Source organism: Ruditapes philippinarum, unplaced genomic scaffold (assembly GCF_026571515.1).
Source record: "Ruditapes philippinarum isolate M1 unplaced genomic scaffold, ASM2657151v2 ctg576_1_1_1_1, whole genome shotgun sequence".
NCBI lineage: Eukaryota > Metazoa > Mollusca > Bivalvia > Venerida > Veneridae > Ruditapes > Ruditapes philippinarum.
Window position 1 is genome coordinate 365,760 of NW_026866451.1, and position 25,418 is coordinate 391,177.

Here is a 25,418-nt window from a genome sequence, read left to right on the forward strand (position 1 = left end):
GTATATTTCACACTTTGTTTATATTAACGGTTAACCTGGGGGCATTTTTGCAAAGTACGCATTTAATTCCCTATTCGACTTATTCTACTTGTAATAAAAAAGGTAGTGTGATGGGCTGCACGAAAAAAATATTTAAACTTGAGCAGCCGACAATTCTGACACTGGTAAGACTGTACATATTTGCAAGTATTATCTTACCTGAGTCATCTATGAGTACAGAGCTGGTTCAGTCTGCAAGGATATGCAGCCTGGAATACATGTGTGCAGTGTTGTTAACAGAAGTCATATATGTAAACAACTACTTTCGAGCTAAGCTCTTTCAAAGTAAAATTTAGATAAATTCTAATACACAGTTTTCAATCTGCCTTTATGGTTATGTAACAATAGCATATGGCTTTAAACTTTCATTTATTATATTTTCTCAAGATGGAAAAGTTATCAATATGATAGATGAACCAAAGTAACAGCACTTTTTAATGATACACAGTAAACTTAATTTCAAATCACACGGAGTCCATCAATTCAATGCCATTTCACACTATCTAAAAGTATAACAACAGTGAGTCTCATAACAGATTACTTACACATACAGGAACATTTGGTCGTACCGAATCTTGTATTGTCCTGTAACTACATGTCAATAAAATGGTTTTCGATGCACCTTTCACATTAACATTGTTTCTGTCAACAGATTTTTACAAAGATAGTTCAAAGCCTCAGTTGCGGATAAAAGGTACATTACGAATAAAACAATAACAAAAGAGTGGGGTTGATTTTTGTCGGAATGTTAGCAAGTTTCAGAGCATTTTCGTCATCTTAGAAAATTCATTTCTGCCTACAACGACAGCATTCATAACATTCTCAAGAATAGACACACTGGGTGATGAGTGCATCAATGAAATTGTAAAACTGTAATCTGATAGTGGCAAAATAATAGCAAATATAGTATAAAACCTTAAATGCCGATAAAACCACAGGCAAACATACATGTAGGTGAAAGGCCGACACAAAAAATAAAAAAATTCTGAACTAAGATTGAGTTTAATTGAATCTTTCTTGAATAAACTTCTCGGTGTGTTGGATCTATCTCGAGCTGACGTCGTAGCTTGAATCCACGACATCTGGGTTGCTAAATGAAAAACGTATACAAATGTTTTTTTATCACCAAGGGGCTCTTTGGCATGACTTGTGGTCGTCAATTTATAATACCGACTAAGATACATTCAATGTCCATCAATGACTTTGTACATCACAGCAGATCCTTTCCTATTTTTTTATTTTGCTAGTCCCCAGATCACCTACATAACGTTAATATAGACATACTAGTAATACAAAGCTTGTTTTAAACATGAATTTAGTATATTGCGAGAAAAAAAATTGCCGAAAAAACATTTAACGGTAAATGTTGTGACAATTAACGTAACGGAAACTGATCGGCATTTTAACGGCCCCATCATTGCGACTTTGAACGGCCAATATAGCGGCCCAAAAAGAGGTTTGCGACATTTTTGGGGGTTGTTGCCCGGGCCCAGAATGGGAGTTTTTTAACGTTTGTGAAAAGGCTAGGGGTAAAGGTTTTTTTCAAAACCCAAAAATAGTTTGGAAAAAATTTATCTTAACTTTAAATCCCTTTACCCCTTTTAAAACATTTTCCAAAATTAAAAATGGGTAGTAAATTTTTGTTTATTTTTATTTTTTTAAATTTCGATGTTGTTGGGTTATTTTTAATGCACATGTACATATCAGTATTTCACAATTTACATTTAATAATCTATAAGCAAAACAAGTTATTTTATGCATGTTGTAATGATAACAATACCCAACATTTAGCAGTAAAAAGTAAACATCAGATAAGTAACAAATTTTACAATCATACTCAATCCTCGCAAACGTGTCTGACTGTATTAAGAAATTTATACGACACGATTGTCCAATGAAATTCGACGTTAAAAACGTGTAAAGCGGGAGTTTAATCGTCGGACTAGTAATTCTCTAGTCGCGTGGGTTCAAAACCCGCCAGGTGCAGGCCGTGGCTTCCTTGAACAAGACATTATACATTTATTGCTCAGTACTGGTTGGTTCCAGGAACGGATTCGAACATGTGTCTCAATCGAACTTAAATAACTTGTTGTATGTATAAACTAATCTTACAGTAATATGAGAAGTCGTGAATATATTCTATCCACCAAATTTTGGCCAAGTATAAATTTAGGCGTTGTGCAAAACGTTGGCAGTATACAGATCTGATGAACATTTGTATGATATTTACGTTATAACCTAATGATATCAATGGAAAAAAAGTTAGCCCCAAAATTTAAAATCCCCTTTATTCCCAAAACCCTTTAAAAAATCTTCCAAAATTCCTTAATCACCCCTTAAAACTAGCTTTTAATATATTTAAAAATTGCGTTTTATTTTTTAAAAGGGCCCGTATGTTAAAGGGGATCTCCCCTCCTTTTTTTACAGGAGAAACGGGGGGGTTTTACTACAGAGAGCTGGCCCCAGTTTTCTCCCAAGATGAGTTCAACTTTTAATGAAAGGGGTTTCCCCTTTGGTAACGATGCTTTAAAGGGGTTTAACATATAGCCCAAAAGAAGGGACACTCCCAACTGTATTAATTTGACTTTTCCCAGCGAAAAGGAAGTCTTTAAAAATTTTTTAAAAAGCTTTTAAAAATAAAAATCAAAATGGAAAATACCTTTATGATAGGGTTTTTCGGGATTTTTTTTCCCTATAAATGACATATTTAACTAGCCATGCTTGATAAAGTTTACATTAAAAAAAATAATTGCCTTCGTGCGTGATTAATAGTGATATTAGTTATAAGTTAGATGAATGGCAGGTAATTTTAGAGGCGTCCATGACTAAGTAGTAAAGGTTTCTCATTTCGCATCACTTGTCACTCACTGTTTTTGGTTTGAATCCTGTAAGAGTCTTCAACATGTATTCATTCATTGTGGAATGTACTCAGTTAATTAAACAGAATGTCGGTGGTTCTACCAAGATGTCCTATCGTTTTCGAAGAGGCCTATGAGGTCTTCCTCCTGTAATAAAGTTGGGAAGTCGCCACATGGATTTTACTATTTCGTTTTTATTCAAAACCAAATCCAAAAAGAAAAAGAAGAAAAACATATAGCTTGTTATATTTTTTATATGAATAAACTGCAAATCCATAGGCGCTTTATTTCCTCGCAGACTTTTTTTTAAGGAGCAATTATTTTCAAGATGCCTCCTTTTGCCTCCTTTTTTGTCAATAACTCACAAATTGTTTTATATTTATTATTGTATACATATATGCGTGGTCAATATAATACAGTATTATTATAATTACAGGACAATCGAGTCATTCTCCGTCAAGTTCACACCAAATTATCATTCATCGAAATAAGCGAGATCACTCCATAAGAAGTAAGTATATGCTTGTGTGGGTAAAAATAACATTACACATACACGTACAACTTAATGTTTCAATCAATTATATTTGATTGATTATTTCATTATATTAATTACTAATGATTTTAATACTTTATCATCTATTCTGACATATCCAGATATCGGTGGTTCAAATGAGTTCATTTTACATGATTTAAATAGTTTATAAGACACATGACTTTTAAAATATCAAGATGTGTAACTGTTCCAATTCAATTTGTTCATCAAAACTTACCATGAACTTTTGACACCATTTTAACCATCTCAACTATCTTACACTTACTTTTTGACACCTAATTTCATTATTTTTGACACCTGCATTGTAGTTCCATTATAAACTTTTTGATACTTAGTTCCATGATGAACTTTTTGACAACTTATTCCACTATGAACTATTTGACACCTGGTTCTATAATGAACTATTTGAGACCTAGTTCTGTATCTAGTCCCGTTATGAACTCATTGGCACGTATATATATTATGAACATTGAAAACCTAGTTCATTCATGAACTTTTCGACTTATGGTTGCATTCACTAAATTCCATTGTTAACTTTTTAACACCTGGTTTCATTATAAACTTTTTGATACCTAGTTTTTATTATGAACTTTTAGCTATTTAACTCCTAATTCGATTATTATTCAATTTACACCTTTGTATTCTTTTTTTGTAATGACGCACAGATCAATTGCATTCTTGAATTTCTTGAAAAGAGATAGTTCTGGAGTAATTTTAAAAGGTTTAAACAAGTTGTTTTAGATACAATGATGAGTTTTGTTTATTTAGCGCAAGGTTTAGGAATGCGCGTTGTCGGAGGAAAACGAGCGTCTAATGGTCGTCTGTGTGCTTACGTCACTATGGTGTCAAAAGAAGGTCCGGCAGATAGGCAGGGTATAGCCGAAGGTATTGATTTTGTAGTTTAGTTTAAGTCACATTGATAGAACAATGAGCATAATTTTATTTGTTCATAGGAAAAGAAATAAAATTAAAAAAGAAGAAAAAAAGCAGTTCTTGTTTTGGAAACCTTTGGCAATTCATTAACAATGCTGCAAATATTTAGCAATCGTAACACTATACGTTAATTAATTCGATTTTATTAAATTTTAATCTGCTACATGTATAATATAAACGTGATCCACTCAAACTTTTTTAAATAGTTCATTAACCCCTTCTCCTCAAAACAATATTTTCGTGAATTGATTGATTGACCAAGTAATAATATCTGCCATTTCAAAAATGATTATTACTGGGTTTTTTATGAAGGTGACCAAGTGTTGGAATGGAACGGCAGATCGTTACTCGATGTTACATTTGAAGAGGCTCAAGAAATTATCAACCAGTCAGGAAGCATTGTTCAGCTTTCTATAATTCATGGGGCTCTGAAGTAAGTTTGTCCTCCAACATTCTGTAGTTCATGGAGCTCTGAAGTAAGTTTGTCGCTCCAGATTTCTATAATTCATGGGGCTCTGAAGTAAGTTTGTCGCTCCAGATTTCTATAATTCATGGGGCTCTGAAGTAAGTTTCTCGCTCCAAGATTTCTATAATTCATGGGACTCTGAAGTAAGTTTGTCGCTCCAACTTTCTGTAGTTCATGGGACTCTAATGTAAGTTTCTCTCACCAGATTTCTTTAATTCATGGGGCTCTGAAGTAAGTTTGTCGCTCCAACATTCTGTAGTTCATGGGGCTCTGAAGTAAGTTTCTCTCTCCAGATTTCAATAATTAATGGGGCTCTGAAGTAAGTTTCTCTCTCCAGATTTCTATAGTTCATGGGGCTCTGAAGTAAGTTTCTCTCTCCAGATTTCTATAATTCATGGGGCTCTGAAGTAAGTTTCTCGCTCCTACTTCCTGTAGTTCATGGGGCTCTGAAGTAAGTTTCTCGCTCCTACTTTCTGTAGTTCATGGGGCTCTGAAGTCAGTTTCTCGCTCCAGCTTTCAATAATTCATGGGGCTCTGAAGTAAGTTTCTCGCTCCAGATTTCTATAATTCATGGGGCTCTGAAGTAAGTTTCTCGCTCCAGATTTCTATAAGTCACGGGGCTCTGTAGTAAGTTTCTCGCTCCAGATTTCAATAATTCATGGGGCTCTAAAGTTAGTTTCTCGCTCCAAATTTCTGTAATTCAAGGGGCTCTGAAGTAAGTTTCTCGCTCCAGATTTCTGTAATTCAATGGGCTTTTAAATAAGTATGTCCCTCCAGCTTTCAATAATTCACGGGGCTCTGTAATATATAATATAATTCTCGCTTAAGTTTCTGTACTTCTAGAACAGAGTGATTTTTCGACATTGTAATGAAAAAATGGAATATATGGATCTATCAGTAATAATATTATCATTCATTCCAATATTGTACAACAGATATAATATTATATAATTCTTCAATCAACTAATTTGTGTTTTCAGAAGTGGTAGTAACCAAAGTTTGAGAAGAAATCATCCCATAATTATTAAATCCGGTATGTGCAAACATGATACATGTATATTTATCTAGGCATCTTATTGTGGATGTTTCAGTTTTAATCACTCGTAACTAATCCTGAAAAGAAGAATCCGTGAAACAAAAATGATTTTATATTTTTTCTTATAATTTTCTCGACTGATTGCAATAAATTTAATAATTAGGCCCATTAGTTTTAGAATGGCTTTTTTTTCTCAAAAGCTTTTATTTTGGGTACATTTTTATTGTGTCGCCTTGAAAAGGCGACATATAGGTGTTACTTTTGTCGGCGGTGTCGGCGGCGTCTGTGTCGGCGGCGTCGGCGTCGTTGTCGGCGTCGTTGTCGGCGTCCCCTAAAGCTTGTCCGGAACATAACTCAGTCACTATAAGACTGATTGACTTCAAACTTGGTATGCATGCTTCTTTCAATAATCCGAAGTGCAGTGCACAAGGACCGGTACTCTGCAGTTCTTAATTTTTGAGTTATTGCCCTTTGTTAATTTTCATACTTTAATTTTGTCCGGGCCATTTCTCTTCAACTAAAAAAGCTATGGACTTGAAACTGAATAGGATGATAGATCTCATTAAGAAGAAGTGCAGTGCACAAGAACCGGTACTCTGCACTTCCTAATTTTTGAGTTATTGCCCTTTGTTAATTTTCATACTTCATTTTTGTCCGGGCCATTTTTCCTAATGTATAAAAGCCATGAACTTGAAACTTCATAGGATGATAGATCTCATTAAGAAGAAGTGCAGTGCACAAGAATTGGTACTTTGCATTTCTTTTTTTTTTGAGTTATTGCCCTTTGTTTATTTTCATACTTTAATTTTGTCCGGGCTATATCTCCTGAAGTATAAAAGCTATGGACTTGAAACTTCATAGGATGATAGATCTCATTAAGAAGAAGTGCAGTGCACAAGAATCGGTACTCTGCATTTCTTATTTTTTGAGTTATGGCCCTTTGTTAATTTTCATATTTAATTTTTGTCTAGGCCATTTCTCCGAAAGTATAAAAGTTATGGACTTGAAACTTCATAGGATGATAGATCTCATTAAGAAAAAGTGCAGTGCATAAGAACTGATACTCTGCATTTCTTATTTTTTGAGTTATTGCCCTTTGTTGATTTTCTTACTTTATTTTTGTCCTGGTCATTTCTCCTCAAGTATGAAAGCTATGGACTAGGATGATAGATCTCATTAAGAAAAAGTGCAGTGTACAAGAACCGGTACTCTGCACTTCTTATTTGTGAGTGATTACCCTTTATTAATTTTCATACTTTATTTTTGTCCAGGCTATTTCTCATAAATTATAAAAGATATGGACTTGAAACATCATAGAATGATAGATCTTATTGATAAGAAGTGCAGTGCACAGAAACTGCTGCTCTGCACTTATTAATTTATTAGTTATTGCCCTTTGTTATTTTTCATATTTCATTTTTGTCCTGGCCATTTCTCCTAAACTATATTGTTCACAAGGCGACACATCCGACTCGCGGAGTTCTAGTTGTTTTCATAAAATTACTCATTGGCCAATTACCTGAACTGTTTTTTGTCGTCTGCTTCTTTTTTGGCAATTTGTACCACAGTTATAGTGACTGTATTTTGTATGGAAGTCATAGTACTACTTTGTTTACATTTCACTACTTTTTGGTACATTTTATTTTACATTTATCGCTACTTTCTTCAGTTAACAAGCAATTAACTTAGCTCTAAAATTATAATTTAAACTTTTAGAAAAAAATCATGTTTGCCCATTCTAAAGAATAAAAAAAATTTCTGAGGCCTAATGTACAATTTCTTGTATATACATAAACTATTTTGATCAGTCATCTTATTAATGAAACTTGAAAGTTGAAACAAACTATAAGTTAGTTATTCTATTGTTTTTGTTCAGTTATTTGGGTGTAATGTCATTCCTATTAGAAAAAATATTTAAGGTGAAGACATACGTACATGCATATCTTTCTATTCATGTGGGTGATAATTATGTCTAATAGGCTGGGTGATATATTAATTGTTATATGTTTTTATATTGTTGTCACGTATGTCACTAAAATTATTTGTATTTATCTTGTTTAGAGACTGTGCCGATGGAAGGTTCCTTGCCACCAGATACGCTTACGTTTGCTCGCCCTAAACGAAGATTGCTACCTAAAACTCCTGTAAGTTATACGTTTGTATATACCGTTTATTGTTTTGTTTGTTTGTTGTTGTTGTTGTTGTTGTTGTCGTTCGTTTGTTTTTGTTGTTTTTGTTTGTTTTGTTTTTTAAAGAATTAAGAAGTTTGCTGATTTAAAACATTTGAGTTGAGTCATATACAAACTTTAAGAATATGTAATATACTATAAGGGATTTTATAATGATTAACTCGACAAAAAAATCCCAACAGATTATTTAATGTACTTAATAAGAAAAAAGGAAATGGTGCCTACTAACGTTTCAAAAGATGGTCACAATTTTGTTATTGTAAAGTATTCTTTATTTCTAACAGTTACATTTTATTTATTTATTTATTTATTTAATTTGCTGATTATTTTGTAAAGCTTTTGTATCCTTATTACATATTATAATATACTTTGTATTCTTTAGGTTGAAATAAAAAGGGACGTAAAGAAAATAAACGGGCGATTATGGCTACAGATTGACTATGACGTCAACTGTAATTGTTTACTTGTTGTATTACTACGGGGTGAGGACATTCTTTCCGAGACTCATGGTGAAGGTCATGACCCCAACGCCTTGGCTATGTTACATCTTCTTCCAAACAGACAGTAAGCTAAGAAGATATATTTACTGTCTCATCTGAACGATTTGGTTCTGTCTTTTATTATGTTTCTGTTTGTTTTTTCGTGATTTTCAGTCCTTCCATAGTCTCCGCATCTGCGGCTTTAAATGTCAATTTGATATAATCCGCTATCCGTTTATAAATCGCTTTATGTCAAATTGAGATAATATTTTAAAGCAGACTTGCATAATAATTAAAAGCAAAGACAATGCAAATCCGGAAAAAAACAATATATAAAGACTGTGCAAGATTGGCATAATACGCCGTGTTCTACTGTCCTATTTTCAACGGCATAGAACGAAAGTCTTTATATGTGCTAACAGTACACAATGAGAACAAACTCTGAACGATTAATGAGTTTCAAGATAAGCATGATTTCTAGAATTTCTCAACATAAGCTTTGAGTCGTGTTACAAGTGTATAAGATGTTATTGCAAATACAACACAATGTTTTATACGTGATATTATTGCAAATATAACATAATATTTTATATAACGCCCACGAATGTGATGATATTGCAAATATAACATAATGTTTTTATATAGCGCCCACGAAGCCAAAGAAAGTGACATCAAACTGAATACCAAAGATCCAAACTGGAATGAAACATTTGTCTTCGCAAATATAGATCAAAACCAGGTAAGTTGTTTTTTTCTTCTTTTGGTTGTGTTTAAGGCTACATCGGTGACGTGCGTCTATCCACTTTTACGGGTAGACTAAGGTCAGGCGTGACGTACCCTCCTTTCATTATTTTTGGCACGAGCGGGCGCATCTGAGAAAGCTAGCCGGATAGATTCTTTGCATAAAAGAATCCAATGTCAATGTCGGGATTCTACTCAAAGCGGTGAAGAGCGAGTGGTTTAAAGTCAGCGACTTTAACAACTCTTTTTCTTTTACTTTGATAAATGTCACAATAAATCTCTAAATCAGTAATGTTTGCCTTGAAAATAAATGAGATTACAATTTTTGCATTGATGTCAATCAGTATTCTTTACTGGTTCAGTATGTTACAGTATCAGTTATGTAACAGACTAAAGTAAAAACTGCTGTTATATTTTGGGATGAAATACATACATTGTAACTTATTATGATATTATATAACTCAGCAAGAACCCGATAAAATTAACATCTTTTTTCCCGCTTAAATCATAGATTCAAATAGATTGTTATCTATTTATAATTAGGTCCACGATAGTTTTAGATAACGCTGTAGACTTACTTATGTATATATATTTGAAATAAGCTGAAATGTTTGGCCCTGGAGGTAACGGTGTGGAACTTCCGGGAACCGGAGGATGAATTTCTCGGCGAGGTACTGCTTGATCTCGGAGAAGTCAAGATAGACAAATCTGTGAAATGTTACCATTTAGAAGATCACGACGAGAATAGCTCCCCTTTACCTTACCGGTTAGTGTTTTTTATTTCTACATAGATATATAATAAATAAAAAAAATATTCAAAAGTATTCAATATTTGCCAAAGTTCTTACAAATTCTGTACTTATATAATAAGCAGTTTCTAAATATCCGATGAAACTTGAATGTTTCAAGACCACTCGTCTACAATAGATTAGTTTTGTCATTAGATTATGTCTTTTTAGACTGTACATATTTTTTTTACATTTTCCTGCATAGATTAACAAAATGCATATTTTACATTTTTGTACGTACTTTGTACAATTTTTTTTATATTTTCTTATTCTTTTTCTTTTTTTAAATCAAAGGAAAAAGTCGTTTTCTTTGTCGGACTCGGCTGTTAGTCCTGTAACATCTATCGACACGTCTAGTTATTACCCGAGCCGTGATCCTAGCAGGGATCCATCTCCCAGGTCGTCCGTGTCAGTAGCCGGCAAGGAAGCCAACGCACGCAAATTGTCACTTACACCAGCACACGAGAAAATAAAAGAGTTCCTAGTTCAAGGGAAAAGAAGCCCATGTATGTGTCACATATCTCCAAGTCTATGTTTTTATTGTTCCGTTGAAATCGTATAAAATATGGGTTTTTTTTAAGAACTGATTACAATTGTAACTTTTGATATAAGCTTATATATATATATATAATATATATATATATATATATATATAATATATATATATATATATTATATATATATATATTATATATATATATATATATATATATATATATATATATATATATATATATATAATTATGTTACTAAGTGTGCAATAACATTGTTGGCAGCAATACGTTATGTACGACAACAATAATATATTGACAGCAATAAAGAAATACTTAACCATGTATTTGTTTCATCTCATATTAGCTCAAGATAAATAAATATTTTTAATGATAAACATATATTAAAAAGTTCATGTTTGTTTTTATTGTTTCACTTTGATAACCCCTTTGTTAAACGGTCCTTTTTAAAAGCAAGATATTGTTTCTTCTCATGCTTGAGTGTTCTTGATAAGCTGCAGTGCATGATGCAATTAGAAATAAATGTTTATTGAAAATTAATAAAACACATTGAATACATTTACATTTGTGGTTATACAAACTTTTATTTAAGGATTACGAACCCTAATGACCATTTATGCGAGCTGTCATATTGGAATTCTTTAAATAATGACGTCACAGTGGAAAATATCCTCTCACGTGACAAAATTGTACAAAAATAGTTCATATGAAAACTCCCGAAAGATTCGGAATTCTAACGATATTACCCGAAATAAACGATGTTTACCGCTAAAAAGGGTTCGTTTTCCTTTTTTGGTTATTTTATGTATAAATGTATAAGCCCTTTTTTAGTTAGTATTGTTTGGTCGAGAACCCAAACACGACTTCTCCCCCCTCGGCAAAATTCATCACCTCTACACTCACCCCACCAGCACTGAATGTAAAACCTCATAAATCATATTCTTCCATGTGTATTGCCTTCTTTAAATTTTCCAAAATTTAAAACTTTTTTGAAAGTTTTAAATTTTTTAAAAAGTGAAAAGTTAAATGTTATAAAAGTGACAGTCATTTTTTATGAGTGACTGTAATTTTTTAATAAAAAATTTGATAAATGATTAAATTTTAAATTTTCTATGGTGAAAATTAAAAATGTATGTAGAAATTTTTATTTTAATGCGACAAGTAATTTTATATAGTGACAAGTAAAATTTTGGGTTTATGGGAAAAACAATGTTTTTTGAAAAATTAAAACAGGAAATTTTTTAAAAAGTTAAAAATTGATGCATGACAATGATTTGAACTAAACGTGACTTGTATTTTTTTGATTATCTGAACAGTACTGAACATGGGAACAGTTATTTTTGATTCGATCGTTAATTATTTAATAATGTGACAGTACTTTTAATATGTGACTGTACTTTTGATATGTGGCAGTACTTTTGATACGTGAGAGTAATTTGTTACGTTAACAATTTTTATATGTGGCAGTAAATTTATATATGTTAGTAATTTTGATACGTGATAGTACTGTTGAATAGGTGACAGTAATTTTGATATGTTTTTATATATTTTTTTGATATGTGAAAAGTAATTTTGATTATTTAAAAGAAAATTTTTGAAAAATTTTTTTTAAGTAAAAAAATTTTTTTATATGGGAACCCAAAAAGAGATAACAAAATAATTTTTTTAAATTAATAAAAAATTTTAAATAATTTTTGATATAATGTATTTTGGCAAAATTTTTATGCAAAAGTTTTAAAATTTTTGCCCGTTAATTTTAAAAACTTTCAGCTTTAAAAAAAGCTAACATTTAAATAATGAAAAAATTTTTTTGTTAAAAATGACGAGTAAAATTTTTACGTACTGGGGAAAAGAAAAATTGGTTTTCGGTCGCCAGGTTATCTTCAAAATCTAGGGGCCCCCATTTTTGGGGAAAAGACCCAGGTTAGGGTTTAAAAACAAACCCTTTTAAAAAAAATTTCTGCCTCTTTTTCCCCCTTTTTCATGTTTTATTTAAAGTTTTTAAATTTTTTTCTTATATATTTTTGCCCAAAAACATCCTTTGGCTATAATTTTGCTTTATGTGCCCCAGTTGTTTATGGGAAGAAATTTAAATTTTTTTGGTGTTAAAGGTTTTTGTTCCTCAGTGGATTTTTTTTAAGAGACCTTTTTTTAACATTTAGTAACAATATTTTCAACTAGTTAACTAACATTTGAACCAATTTGATTTTAATTTAAGCACAACTGTCCTCGGGTTTTACAAGCGGGGCGAGGTTTTAATGAACAAGGAGTCAGAGTGAAAAGACGTCAGAGATTCAGCTTGTTTTAAACCCCCGCCCCATCCACCGCCAAAAAACCAAAGGCGTTCGTTCGAGTGGGAGTCCCCGTAAAAGTTAACTTTATTTAAAAAATTTTCCTTTAAACCCTTTTTTTTTTGTTTAGTGGGTTTTCTCAAAAAAAAATTTTTTTTTCAATTAAATTTTAATTTTAAAAAATTTTATAAAAGAACTCTGTGACACATAAAATTCATATGATTTCAAGTGTCGAGTTTATTTACGATTTATCAGGGTTTTTTCTCTTAAAATAGAGAATCCAAAACACGGCAAAATTGAAAATGTTGCAAACTTGGTTTGATTAAGCCTATTCATATACATAAGTAATAATTCCAAGCCTCGTCCACGCCCCCTAGCACCGGCTTAAGCAGAAGTCGCAAACATTTTGCCGGTGAGTTTTATTGTGTTTAAGATTGAATACTGCTGCAGCCGGTGCTTGGGGATCTCTGATGTTGGATCTTACATTATCTCTCTTGAACAGACTCATTCAAACCAAGTCTGCAATTATCATTTTTAAAATCAGTTTTCATTTCTCTTGACGGATCTCCCATATTTTATAATTTTGATGAGACATGGAAAAGAAACTTTGTTGTTTTGTTAAAAAAGAATGGTTACAAATAATTATGTATGAAAATTGTTTGAAACAATATAGCATCACGTTAAGTAATTGTATGAAATGAATATTTATCTTACAGAACGATATGAGCTGTTGGCGCCTCCCCACCCATTGAACCTTTCCAACAGTCCTGTAAACACATTTTTTGATGACAGGGAATCGTAAGTGAAATGTATATTATTCTTAAAAATATCACTTCACATGATTTACATAAATCTATTTGTCATCATTAACGTCATAACCATCGCCATCATCTTCTTTGTCATCCCCACCATCATCAAAATCATCGTTAGCATCTTCTTCTTGATCATCATCATCATCAAAATCATCGGCATCATCTTTTTTGTCATCACCACCATCATCAAAATTATTGTCAGTTTCTTCCTATTTATCATCATCATCATCATCTTTATCATCATCATCATCATTATTATGTTTATCATTATAATCTTAATCACCATCATCTTAAGCATATTCAAAACACACATTTGATAGTGCAATAAATTTTTCTTTTGATTACCATGATAATGTCTTTATTCGAACTCAATAAATTTACAATATTCCAGATACATTTTGTTTAAGATCGTTGTTTAATTTCAGCATTAAAACTATCTATATTTCATCGTCCTTTAAAACGATATATATTTTGTGTTTTCAACAACTGTTAGATCTAGAAGTCCTAATCCTGACAGACCAGCACCGGAAGGAGATGATATTACCTCCCTTCTTGGACCTGGACAAATACCTCCTAAACCTTCATACGGTAAGAGCTGTTAAACCTTTCCACATCTCCAACATTAGATATTATGTAATATCTTATTAGTTAAAATATGAAAATATTCTAATGATACTGTATGGTTTTAAAAATCAAAGTAATTATCTAGTAAAACAAACACTGAAAAATGATTATGATTATGATATTATGTTGTTCCCAATTAATAGTTTATATTTGTTCAAGGATCAAAGTATGAGGAAATAAGAGAAAAAACGGAATTCCAAAACGACAAAATTCATACTATTGCAGTCTAGGTTTGATTGACGGTACTGGAAAATGCACGCTAGCACCGGCTAATGCAGAATTATATATCAATATCATTTTATTATCATGATTGTGGACTTCCTTGTTGACAAATACATATTAAATATACTTTATATTTTGATTGACTTTATAACATATATGTACATTAAAGACGCATGTATACATCTGCTTGTGGTACAATACTTCACATGGAAATGCGCACGTGTATACCTTTGCAAAATTTTAATGATTTATGTATATCTCAAAATCTGAAATTGCTTATTTCCGCGTGAAATACAAATTTGTCAATATGTATGTGGGCGCTCCGTGATTAACTGGGCAACCAATATCAGTAATATTTTGGCGTGCGCGTAAAAGCATCTGTCAATATGTGTGTGTGCGTAAATGCATCAGTAATATTTGCGTGCGAATAGAAGCATCTGTCAATATTTGTGTGCGCGTGAATACAGTGGTCAATATTTGTGTGCGCGTGATTTCATCTGTCAATATTTTGCTCGCGTGAATACATCAGTAATAATTGCGTTGTCTTTAATATATTTGTTCTTATTTTTATACGCTTGAATACATCTGCCAACGGTTGCGATCGCTGCATGTAAATGTTCATGTAGTGAATGTTTTTATATGTTAATGTACCTTGAAAGTGTGTCTTTTTGCACAACATCTCATCTTTAAAACTATATCCACTGAACTAATTTATATACATGTAATTACATATTGATGTTGCTGATTTTAGAGACGAATGTGCGTGGTGATATAAAGATGGGTTTTATGGTATCGAAAGGTCAGCTTGAAATTGATGTTGTTGTCGTTAAAGGCTTGATGAAATCTGGGCTTGCCACTCCACCAGGTATTTATCAGCGTCTTGTCAAGTCATTGTTAAAATAAAAATGAGCCGCGTCACGACAAAACCAACATAATGGGTTTGCGACAAGCATAGATCCAGACCAGCCTGCGCATCCGCGCAGTCTGATCAGGATCCATGCTGTTCGCTTACAAACTCTATAACAAGTAGAGAAGCTAATAGCGAACAGCATGGATCCTGATCAGACTGCGCGGATGCGCAGGCTGGTCTGGATCCATGCTGGTCGCAAACCCATTATGTTGGTTTTGTCGTGACGCGGCTCAAATATACAGTATACCTCTTATATATAGATATCTCTAGTAAAGTGTATTATTAAATATAATTATACTATTTGTTAAAGCGAAAACCAAACGATGGTTGTAGCAACGCTATATGTCGCAACGCCGCTATATGTCGCAACTAACGCTAAATGTCGCAACGCTAACGCTATATGTCGCAATCAACGCTATATGTCGCAATCGCCTACTGCTAAATGTCGCAACGTTGCAGCGTTAGTTGCGACATATAGCGGCGTTGCGACATATAGCGTTGCTACAATGGTGATATCAAATGATGTGTATAACTGGATGCTTTATATTATGAGGTTTTGCAAATTTTTGAGTACAATACTGATCGAATTCTATTGGACGAGTAAAATTTTGTGAAACATAATTATATTGGGCGATGCACTAACCGTCTACAAATGTACGTTATGCAGCTGCATACGAATTCAATAAAATCAGTATTTTCCTCAACAATATGTAATTAAATATAGTTAAATAACATCTTCATTTCACACCCCTTAATTATTTGACATTTTCACAGAGATTTGTTACTTCGATTAGAGCTACAATAAAGATTTGATATGATTTTTTTACTCTGACTTAAGAGATCACATCGTACAAAAGCTGGACAGTCATTGGTTACATTTTATGATGTATTAGATATCAGTATAATAATGATATTAGTTATCGCAAAAAAATGTTATGTTTCAGATACTTATGTTAAAACGTATCTGGTAGAAGGGTCCAAGACTGTACAAAAGAAGAAGACACAAACTGTACGGATGAGTTATGATCCAATATTTAGGAAAACAATTCGATATTCTGCCTGTAATATACATGGTCGCTATATAAGGGTAATACAATATTATCATATCAATATAAAAATGTGTTTTACTGTTCATCGATATCAGAATTGGCAAAAATTGTTAAATAAAATATACATAAGGAGATACAAACGTTTTGAAAACGGTTTCTGATAGCAAAATTTTCCATATCTGATTGTTACACAATCAATCAAAAATGTTTTAAGTAATTTATAGATTTACACATGATTTATTTCAGTTACCAATGCATTTTCTTTCAGAAGTTAAAAGTAAACAGTAAACATTGTCAATATGGACATCTAGATGCTTTTTCCGATTTATTCAATTTGCAAGGATGGATTTTATATATTTTATATTTACAAAGCACAAAGAAATATTTAAAGCATTAAAAAGGGTTTTATGTAGTCGCTTTGTAGATGATGTACAATAATATAATATATTTCGACCAGGTTAATGTTTGGGATAAACAAAAGACGTTTGACAAGAAGCAATGTCTCGGTGAAGCAGTGGTCAAACTGGACAGCTTGGATTTATGCCAGCATACGATGGCCTGGTACAAGTTATTTCCCCTTGGAGCAGCTGAAATAGGGAGCACCGAATCACTGAACTTTTGGCCAGTACATTAAGTGCTTTGAGATACTTTCCTCCCTGGAGAAATCTGCAAAACAATGTCTTTTGCATCCTCCAATTTTCATGAATTAGGATTTGTAAAAAGTGTAAATATAATAAAATACGCTCAAATTTAAATGATAATGTATAAGTAATAAACAATAAATGGTACAAGATTTTAAAAACAAATATTGCATTCAGATTTCATTTCAGTTTTGTATCGGATTATCTTTTTTTTTCTGCTGTAGTAGTCATGACTTGTTGCTAGTGTCCATTTTTGCTCACTGGACATTATACGAAATTTGCTGAAATTCAAGCTATAACTATAATAATTTGTATTGCAAGGTCGTTATTACTAGTAAATTTAACCAATTTAGAAACATAAACGTGCAGTTGAATGCTATTTTCATTTCCAGTGCCTTTATTTATTCTGGCCAGAATAAGCATTGATTGATGCTGGCGGCCATCTCTTCAAACATATAGGTTGTGAGACATTCATGTATTTTTCTAGTGTATCACGTGATTGAAATGTTATACCGGAACTGGAACTAGTGTGTCACGTGATTGAAATATAATAGAAATCCCACGACTTGAGTAAACATAAGCTTACGGCGCCATGAGGAATTCGTTCAAAAATTTATGAGCATATCACGTAAATTTGAGCATATCACTTTATTTGCCATCGATTATGGCATGGTTATATGAAAATATAACAGCGATTTACTGGACTCTGATTTCTCGGATTTTGATGAGTATGTCTCTTGTAGACATATATCAATATAGATATTTTAATTTGCTTTTTTAACCATTACTGTTTATGTCAAAAAATTCTGTATGCCGTATACATGAAACCATTAAGAAAATATTGAGCTAATTAAAGTTTTGCACACCACATTACCATTAATATCATTTGGACTTCACTTAATAAGGAGTATATGACTTTAAAATATACTTTAAAATATAGTATGCTCATCCTTAAGTTAAATATTTAATCACAGAAATTTATTGAAATCTAAAAAATTCTTACTGAATATTTCTAATTTGAATAATAGACTGAATGAGCTGTGCATGGGAAGCTGCGTTCCCTATTACCTTTAGAGTTTTAAACATATCTACTTTGTGTGAAGTCAAAATAGGTTTATTTTATATTTTCAAAGAGACTGTGTAGAAATTATCAATATTTTCTAACATCAAATTTGAGCTTAGTACATATTTGACTTAAAAAAAACAACTTTAAAATATGCGTAAATGCGGAGTGTTTTTCATATTAAGTTCTTGGTTCATCTTATAACTCTTCCAAATAATTGAATGTTCATTTTGAATTCATTTAAAGTGACCACTGATTCACGTAAATGCAATACTTGTGGAATGCTAGCGAAGTTCAAATTTCTAAAGCAAGGTAAAACAATATTTTAATTTATGATAATTTGGCATTCTAATTCATTTGCCTTTAAAATACCGTACAAATCGGATTTGGTCTTTGTTTGTCTGAAAGTTCAAAACACGTGGTGTCTTTTATCTTATAAAAATAAGTTCATTATCTGTTGTTAGAATAACTGATAGTAATGAACCTATTTTGAAATGAGTTTTCATAGATATTGTCTAAATATATCATGTAAATTCCGTAATATTCTAAGGTTCTTAATCAAACAATAGGAATTTTGAAAAATGTGAATGAATTGTTTAAGGTTAGTTACCCAATATGAGAGTGGCTACCTGTATAAATCATTACAGGGTGTGTGATATTGTGACAATCTTGTTTTGCTCAATGTTTTTGACAGAATAATGGAAGAATTTCCACTGTTGTACAATGTTCACCGGAAATAACCGTGTTTTGAGGGGCTATTTCCGGTGAACGCTGTACAACAGTTACGACACTGCAGTGGTGTATCACCTAACAGCATTTTCTTTATTTTCTGACGTCATGTGCTATATTTATGTTAACGTCTTTGTTTGTTTGTATTTTATGACTGAATTACATGTACTGTATTATAAAATCAAAATGTTACAGTAAATATACTTTTTCACAAATTGAATGTCTTTGTGATCTATTAAAGTCCAAGTTTTCAGTTTATTCATGACATAAGTGTAGACAAATTTAAATCCGCTGACAAACTGGCGGATGGGTACAAATCAGACGTGTTCCAGCCATCTGATAATTAATCGATCAAGAGACAGCTTGGGCCTGTTTAGAATAATTTCATAATTTATATTGCACATAATGAGGGGAAAACGGCATTGTTTTAGTCGATTTTTTATAGAAAAGTTCTGGTTGATTTGTTAAAATATTCAAAGAACGCATCCTAAGACACACTATGATTCAAGTGATACTTAGTGGACATAAAACGTACTATTTTAGCCTTTATAACACGTCAAGATTATAGTTTTAAAAGTTCGTGTGAAACATTTACGCCAATTACTCAGAAATGCAACAATCTCGTCATAAAGGTAAAGAGTTTTTTTTTCAAAAAGACTTGAGGTAAACAAGAGCTGTCGATAAGACAGGCCGCTCGACTATCACAAGTACTTGCTCGGAAGTGTGGATGATGGTCACAAAAATAACACATTGTTTCCGTTTTTTTTTTTTTTTTTTTGAAGAAAAAGTTCCGCCAACAAAACTTTTCGTACAGCTTCACTAAAAGACATAAAGGGATGACCGCAATACTATTGAAAGTCCTTCTTTATTTCATATGATTTACTGCAGTTTTGCGTAAACCCTCGATATTAAGGATTCTTGAAAAGATGTGCGAGTACTATTTTGAAAAAATTCACGTGAAAATGGGCTGGGTTGCAACACAACTCACTCCAAAACATTTATATCATCTTTAATAGCAATTTATGAAACTACAAAAATATAGTAATATTTGTTCATTTCAACAAAACATTACACTTTAAACTAATAATTTATTTACACTTAAAGACAGTTTACACTTAGTTTACACATTAACAAGTCAAGATCACAGAGTCAGGAATAATCTTTATCATACAAAATGTATCAATGTATTAAAATATCATAAAACATCAAAAAAGTTTCCAATACAACCTCTATACTGTTAAATAAACTTCTGTTAATATGAGACAGAAATTTGTTGTACATGTACATGTATATACCAGGGTTGTTCGGAAAGTTTTGAGACTGGGTCAATATTTAGCGTTGGAAAAGATAAAATCAAACAAGAGTTTACTATGTATTACTTTAATACCTCACCTATTATAGTGTAAAATTTCATAACAATAGCTTCATGTATACAAAGCTACAAAAGCGTTAGGCACAGACACTACCGGTGACCCGGCGCACGCAACGACGTTATCCGACGTTGCCGTTATTTCCAGAGTTTAACGTCACCGTAGAAAAGTCAACTGCTACTCCTTTTCAAAGTATCTTCCTTCACAACGTACAACATTTTCTCATGCCTCATAACGCCACTTGGCGAATACATTTTATACCCAGTCAGATTTAAAATGTTTTGTGAGCATTTTGCCGTACCTACATCACAAACTTCTGCACTTCTCTTACTGTTATGCGACGGTCGCACTGAAGCGCGTTTCTTGCAAGTGTCAGTTTATCGTCGATGACGGATGGGCGACCGCTCCTTTCCTTGTCTTTTGTTGACTTTCTGCCATCCCGAAACTCTTTATGCCATCTAAATACCAATGGTCGACTAACAGTACGTCCGTTGTTTGCCTGTTCTAGAAGTTGCTTAGTTTCTGTTGGCGTTTTCCCAAGATTAACGCAAAACTTAATAAAAACACGCTGTTCCTCTTTTGACGGTGTTTCCATAGTCGTTGTCTTGTCGCGCACGTATTGCTATAATGATCTGCGGTAACGGCTTAAACAACTAGCGGAAATGACGTTCTTAAGTTGGAAGTGACGTCATAAAATTTTCGTGACGTTTGGCACAATTTTAGGGGATCTTTTTATTCAGTAAGAAAACTTATAACAAGAAAATAGTCCGTGCGCCAGGATGCGTAGACAGGTGTTGCTATGGAAACGATTATATGCCGTATAGTAACGTTACAACGTTTTGAAGACATAACTCGGATAAATAACATATTAAGCTATAATTTGTATTAAATAATATTCGCAGCTGTAATTAGAAACAGAGAAAATCATATTGTCTCAAAACTTTCCGAACAACCCTCGTATATCATAATATAGGTATAAAATGGAAACTATATCACAAACAAAAGTACTTTACTGACATGTACTGGCTTACAGATTCTTCATCAAGTAAAACTAAAAATCTAATCAAAATTATAAATAACTTTACAATATTATACAAATATGTTAAATTGTATTGCACTTTTATTAGTCAGTACCAAAATTACCCAATACACAATAGGAACATCTGACTATTATTAATTATATCCGAAGTTTGACAGAAAGGGCCCAGAAGATCCGATTGTCAAATGCAGTTTTTTTTTAAATATTGTATTTTATAAATATATACATAAATAAATAAACATTCCTTTTTTGTATAAAAAAACATTTTTGGCAAGAGAATGGGGTCTTAAACAAGCCAGTTTGTTTTCTTGTGTATCACTATTGTCAGGTGAGGTTGACATTGAACTAACATCGAGGTTATCTGAATCCTGGTATAAAACTAATTACAATGACTAACTGTTTATTAACAAAATCTTGAATATTAGTTGTTGTTTTTTTCACATAAAAAGGTGCATTTTCTGTGAGAAAATAACTCTTAGCATGGCAAGGGTTAAAATCTGAACTTTTATACACTTAAAGGCACATTATGCCTCAGAAATCAATACTTTTCAAAAAATGTCAAACATGCGTTTATCATGTTTTAATAATGCAAGAAGTTTTACAACTGAAGAAAGTAGCACTGAACTTGCAGTTATGTGTCATAAAGGTAGCAAAATGTAAACAAAATAGTATTCTGACACATACAAAATCCTTATTTACTATAATTATACTTATTGCAAACAGAGTAAAGAAAGCAAAAGATAGTTAATTTATTTGGCAAATGAGTATTTTTTTCTAAAACTTTAACAAGATACCAACAATAAAAGTTTTTGAGAAATAAAAAATGATAGCATTTCTCAGGCATAATGGGCCTTTAAATGTTGAACACTTTTAAACAATTGTTAAAATAACGTGCCCTATATCATTATACAGTGTTTATTTATTTCTCACATAAAAAGCAGAAAATAATTTATGAACAAACAATTTTTTTTACTATTATCAATCCTACCTTTATGTGTCAAATTCATTCAGTTGCTGACAAACACACACACACGCACGCACACACAGTTTGTAAAAATCATCAACCAAATTTAAGTCAAAATATGAGTATTTTAGGACTTTACCACAATTTTGTTTTAATGAAATAACTTGCTTTGTTATAAACAAGAGGGCCATGATGGCCCTGAGGTCGCTCACCTGTATATAGGCCCCCCCCACCCCCCCCCCCCCAACATTGCAGGGACAATTTAACCCAAGGGCTTTTATTTGCACAAACTTGGTAGACACCCATAAGAAGATGTTTCATGCTAAACATCTAAGCTCTAGGTCATTGGGCTTTTTAAAAGATTTTTTTAAAAGTTTTTACTATACACATATAGTTAAAAACAATGACATTTCTGGGGCGGGGCCAGTTTTAGCCCCAGGGCTTTAATTTGAACAAACTTTGTAGACACTTACTAGAAGATGTTTCATGCTTTATATCTAAACTCTAGCTATTTGGGTTTTTTTTCAAAGAAGATTTTTAAGTTTTTGCTACACACATATAAGGAAAATCAATGACCCCCGGGGCGGGCCAATTTTGACCCCAGGTCTTTTATTTGAACAAACTTTGTAGACACTCACTAAAAGATGTTTCATGCTTAATATCTTAACTCTAGCTATTTGGGTTTTTTCAAAAGAAGATTTTTTAAGTTTTTTGCTAATACACATATAAGGAAAATCAATGACCCCGGGGCGGTGCCAATTTTGACCCCAGGGCTTTTATTTGAACAAACTTGGTAGACACCTATTAGAACATGTTTGATGCTAAATATCTTAGCCATAGCTCTTTGAGTTCTTTAAAAGAAGATTTTTTAAGTTTTTACTATATGCATATAGGGAAAATCAATGACCCCCCGGGGCGGGGCCAATTTTGACCCCAGGGCTTTTATTTGAACAAACTTGGTAGACACTTATTAGAACATGTTTCATGCTAAATATCTTAGCTCTAACTCTTTTGGTTCTCTTAAAAGAAGATTTTTTAAGTTTTTACTATATGCATATAGGGAAAATCAATGACCCCCTGGGGCGGGGCCAATTTTGACCCCAGGGCTTTTATTTGAACAAACTTGGTAGACACTCACTAGAAGATGTTTCATGCCAAATATCTAAGCTCTAGCTCTTATGGTTTTTTAAAAGAAGATATTTAAAGTTTTTTCTTTCGGTTGCCATGGCAACCAGAGTTCTGCATGGAATTAAATTCTTTGAACAATTTTTAAAGGTGACCACCAAAGGAATATTCCTGTGAAGTTTGGATGAAATTGGCTTAGTGGTTTATGAGGAGATGTCATTTAAAGTAAAAGTTTACGGACGGACGCCGGACGCCGGACGAAAAGCGATCACAAATGCTCACCCTGTCACTTTGTGACAGGTGAGTTAAAAACACAGCAAAAAACACCTAATGATGTAAAAATTTGCAGTGACTTCGTTTCCCAGAAACTGTCTGAAGATGATGTAATTCATGATGTCATAAATTATGTCACTTTTACACTGACAATTTATTACAAAAAATAAATATTAGTTTAAACAGATTTTTATTTCACTTTGTTTAGGAAGCTATAGGCTCTTTTCACATTTTTTTCTTTTATATCGAAAGTGAAACATTCAGATTTATGCAATGAAAACATTAGATCTATGATTCTTTTTTTTCTTTCTACACATCAAACGGATAAAAAATATATGAAAAGACTAACTATAAAAACAAATACGGCAATAATTTCTTTACAATAAAAAGCCAACATGATTTATGAAGTTTCTATATGGTGAAAATTAAATGTGGCAGCTATATTTTGATTAAAGGCCATAATTCCCTGAAAGGTTATCATAAAATCAAACAACTAAACTACAAACAAGAATACAATTTTTAAAACATACCATAACAAATTGAAATGATGATTAACAAATGTTTCTTGCACCTTACTTTGTTATTTATCATAAATGTACACACATTTTATTTTCTGTCATGTTTCTTAAATTTAACAGGCCTTGACTTCTGGCTGTAAAATTAAAAATACAAATATTTGTTTGTTCTGGTTAATAAATTATTATATTATTGTTTTCAAGATCAATAATCATAAATTTACTATACATACAGGGGCGGCAAAATCGATTGTCCGAATTGCCCAGCTTGTCCCAAACATTTTCAGTCAAGTGATATTTTTATAAAGAATCTTCTTCATAATATATAATACTGACAAGTAAAACATAATTCACATAAAACAGGCAATCAGGTTAAAATCAGATTTTGCTGCCCCTGTATATACTGTATATATATATCTAATATATCTAGTTTGTAAAAAAAAAATCCAAATTATAAGGAAATCAAAGCAACAATAAATCTTATACAAACAAACAAATCATTACCCTCGTACACATTGAATAGATTCACATAGAATTCATTTAATATTATACTTTAGTAATTATTACAAATTTATAAGGTTATTATTCTATATCACATTTCTGTAATTAAAGGGACTCCACTGAGGTTTAAAAGCCTAAAAACAAAATATTTGAATTTCTTACATGACTGAGCTGTGTTGTTGTCTATAGGCGAGGGCTCCAACAGTTCCGAGGGACTCTGCAGACTTTATAACACGAAATAAACGTGCGTTGACGCTATTATAGCATAAAATTTTAAAACAGATCCATGATGTATATTATATATAAAACACAAACATAAAATCCTTGTGCTTGAACGGTATTTATCCAACTCTACATGTTTTACGTATGCGTTTTATTTTTTCCGGGGCCAACAACTTGAGAACCGAACGAAATTTCGAATATTAATTGATTTAACAAAGTTTTACTTTGGAGATATATTAACTTAAGAAAAACATAACATTACTCTACCCAAGACAAAACAGGCGCCTCAGAAATTCCTAGAATGATTACAGATTGGCGGTAGGAAAAAGATCAGTGACATCATATTCAATTTCAGAATCGGTTTTTTTAAGCCCGCAAGTTTGAAAAAAATCAGGCATGAAACATTATTCTCTCAAAGAAACATACAGAACATTTATCAATATAAACGTCAATAAAACAACGTTTTTTTCTTAT

The 25,418-nt window shown here is 32.2% G+C and overlaps 1 protein-coding gene across 1 annotated transcript in view; it reads left to right on the forward strand.

Moving 5' to 3' along the window:
* LOC132732519 (regulating synaptic membrane exocytosis protein 2-like) overlaps window positions 1–18,093 on the forward strand; it is a 39,446-nt gene extending 21,353 nt beyond the window's left edge. Inside the window, exons 8-22 of the mRNA XM_060718966.1 lie at window positions 3,317–3,408; window positions 4,219–4,335; window positions 4,696–4,816; window positions 5,830–5,882; window positions 7,947–8,029; window positions 8,457–8,638; window positions 9,199–9,292; window positions 9,897–10,060; window positions 10,377–10,588; window positions 13,244–13,297; window positions 13,602–13,683; window positions 14,191–14,285; window positions 15,295–15,408; window positions 16,398–16,540; window positions 16,960–18,093. Of these exons, the coding sequence (XP_060574949.1) occupies window positions 3,317–3,408; window positions 4,219–4,335; window positions 4,696–4,816; window positions 5,830–5,882; window positions 7,947–8,029; window positions 8,457–8,638; window positions 9,199–9,292; window positions 9,897–10,060; window positions 10,377–10,588; window positions 13,244–13,297; window positions 13,602–13,683; window positions 14,191–14,285; window positions 15,295–15,408; window positions 16,398–16,540; window positions 16,960–17,136 (1,783 nt within the window). The 3' untranslated portion in view covers window positions 17,137–18,093. The remainder of the gene's footprint in view (window positions 1–3,316; window positions 3,409–4,218; window positions 4,336–4,695; window positions 4,817–5,829; window positions 5,883–7,946; window positions 8,030–8,456; window positions 8,639–9,198; window positions 9,293–9,896; window positions 10,061–10,376; window positions 10,589–13,243; window positions 13,298–13,601; window positions 13,684–14,190; window positions 14,286–15,294; window positions 15,409–16,397; window positions 16,541–16,959) is intronic.
* The last annotated feature ends 7,325 nt before the right edge of the window (window positions 18,094–25,418 follow it).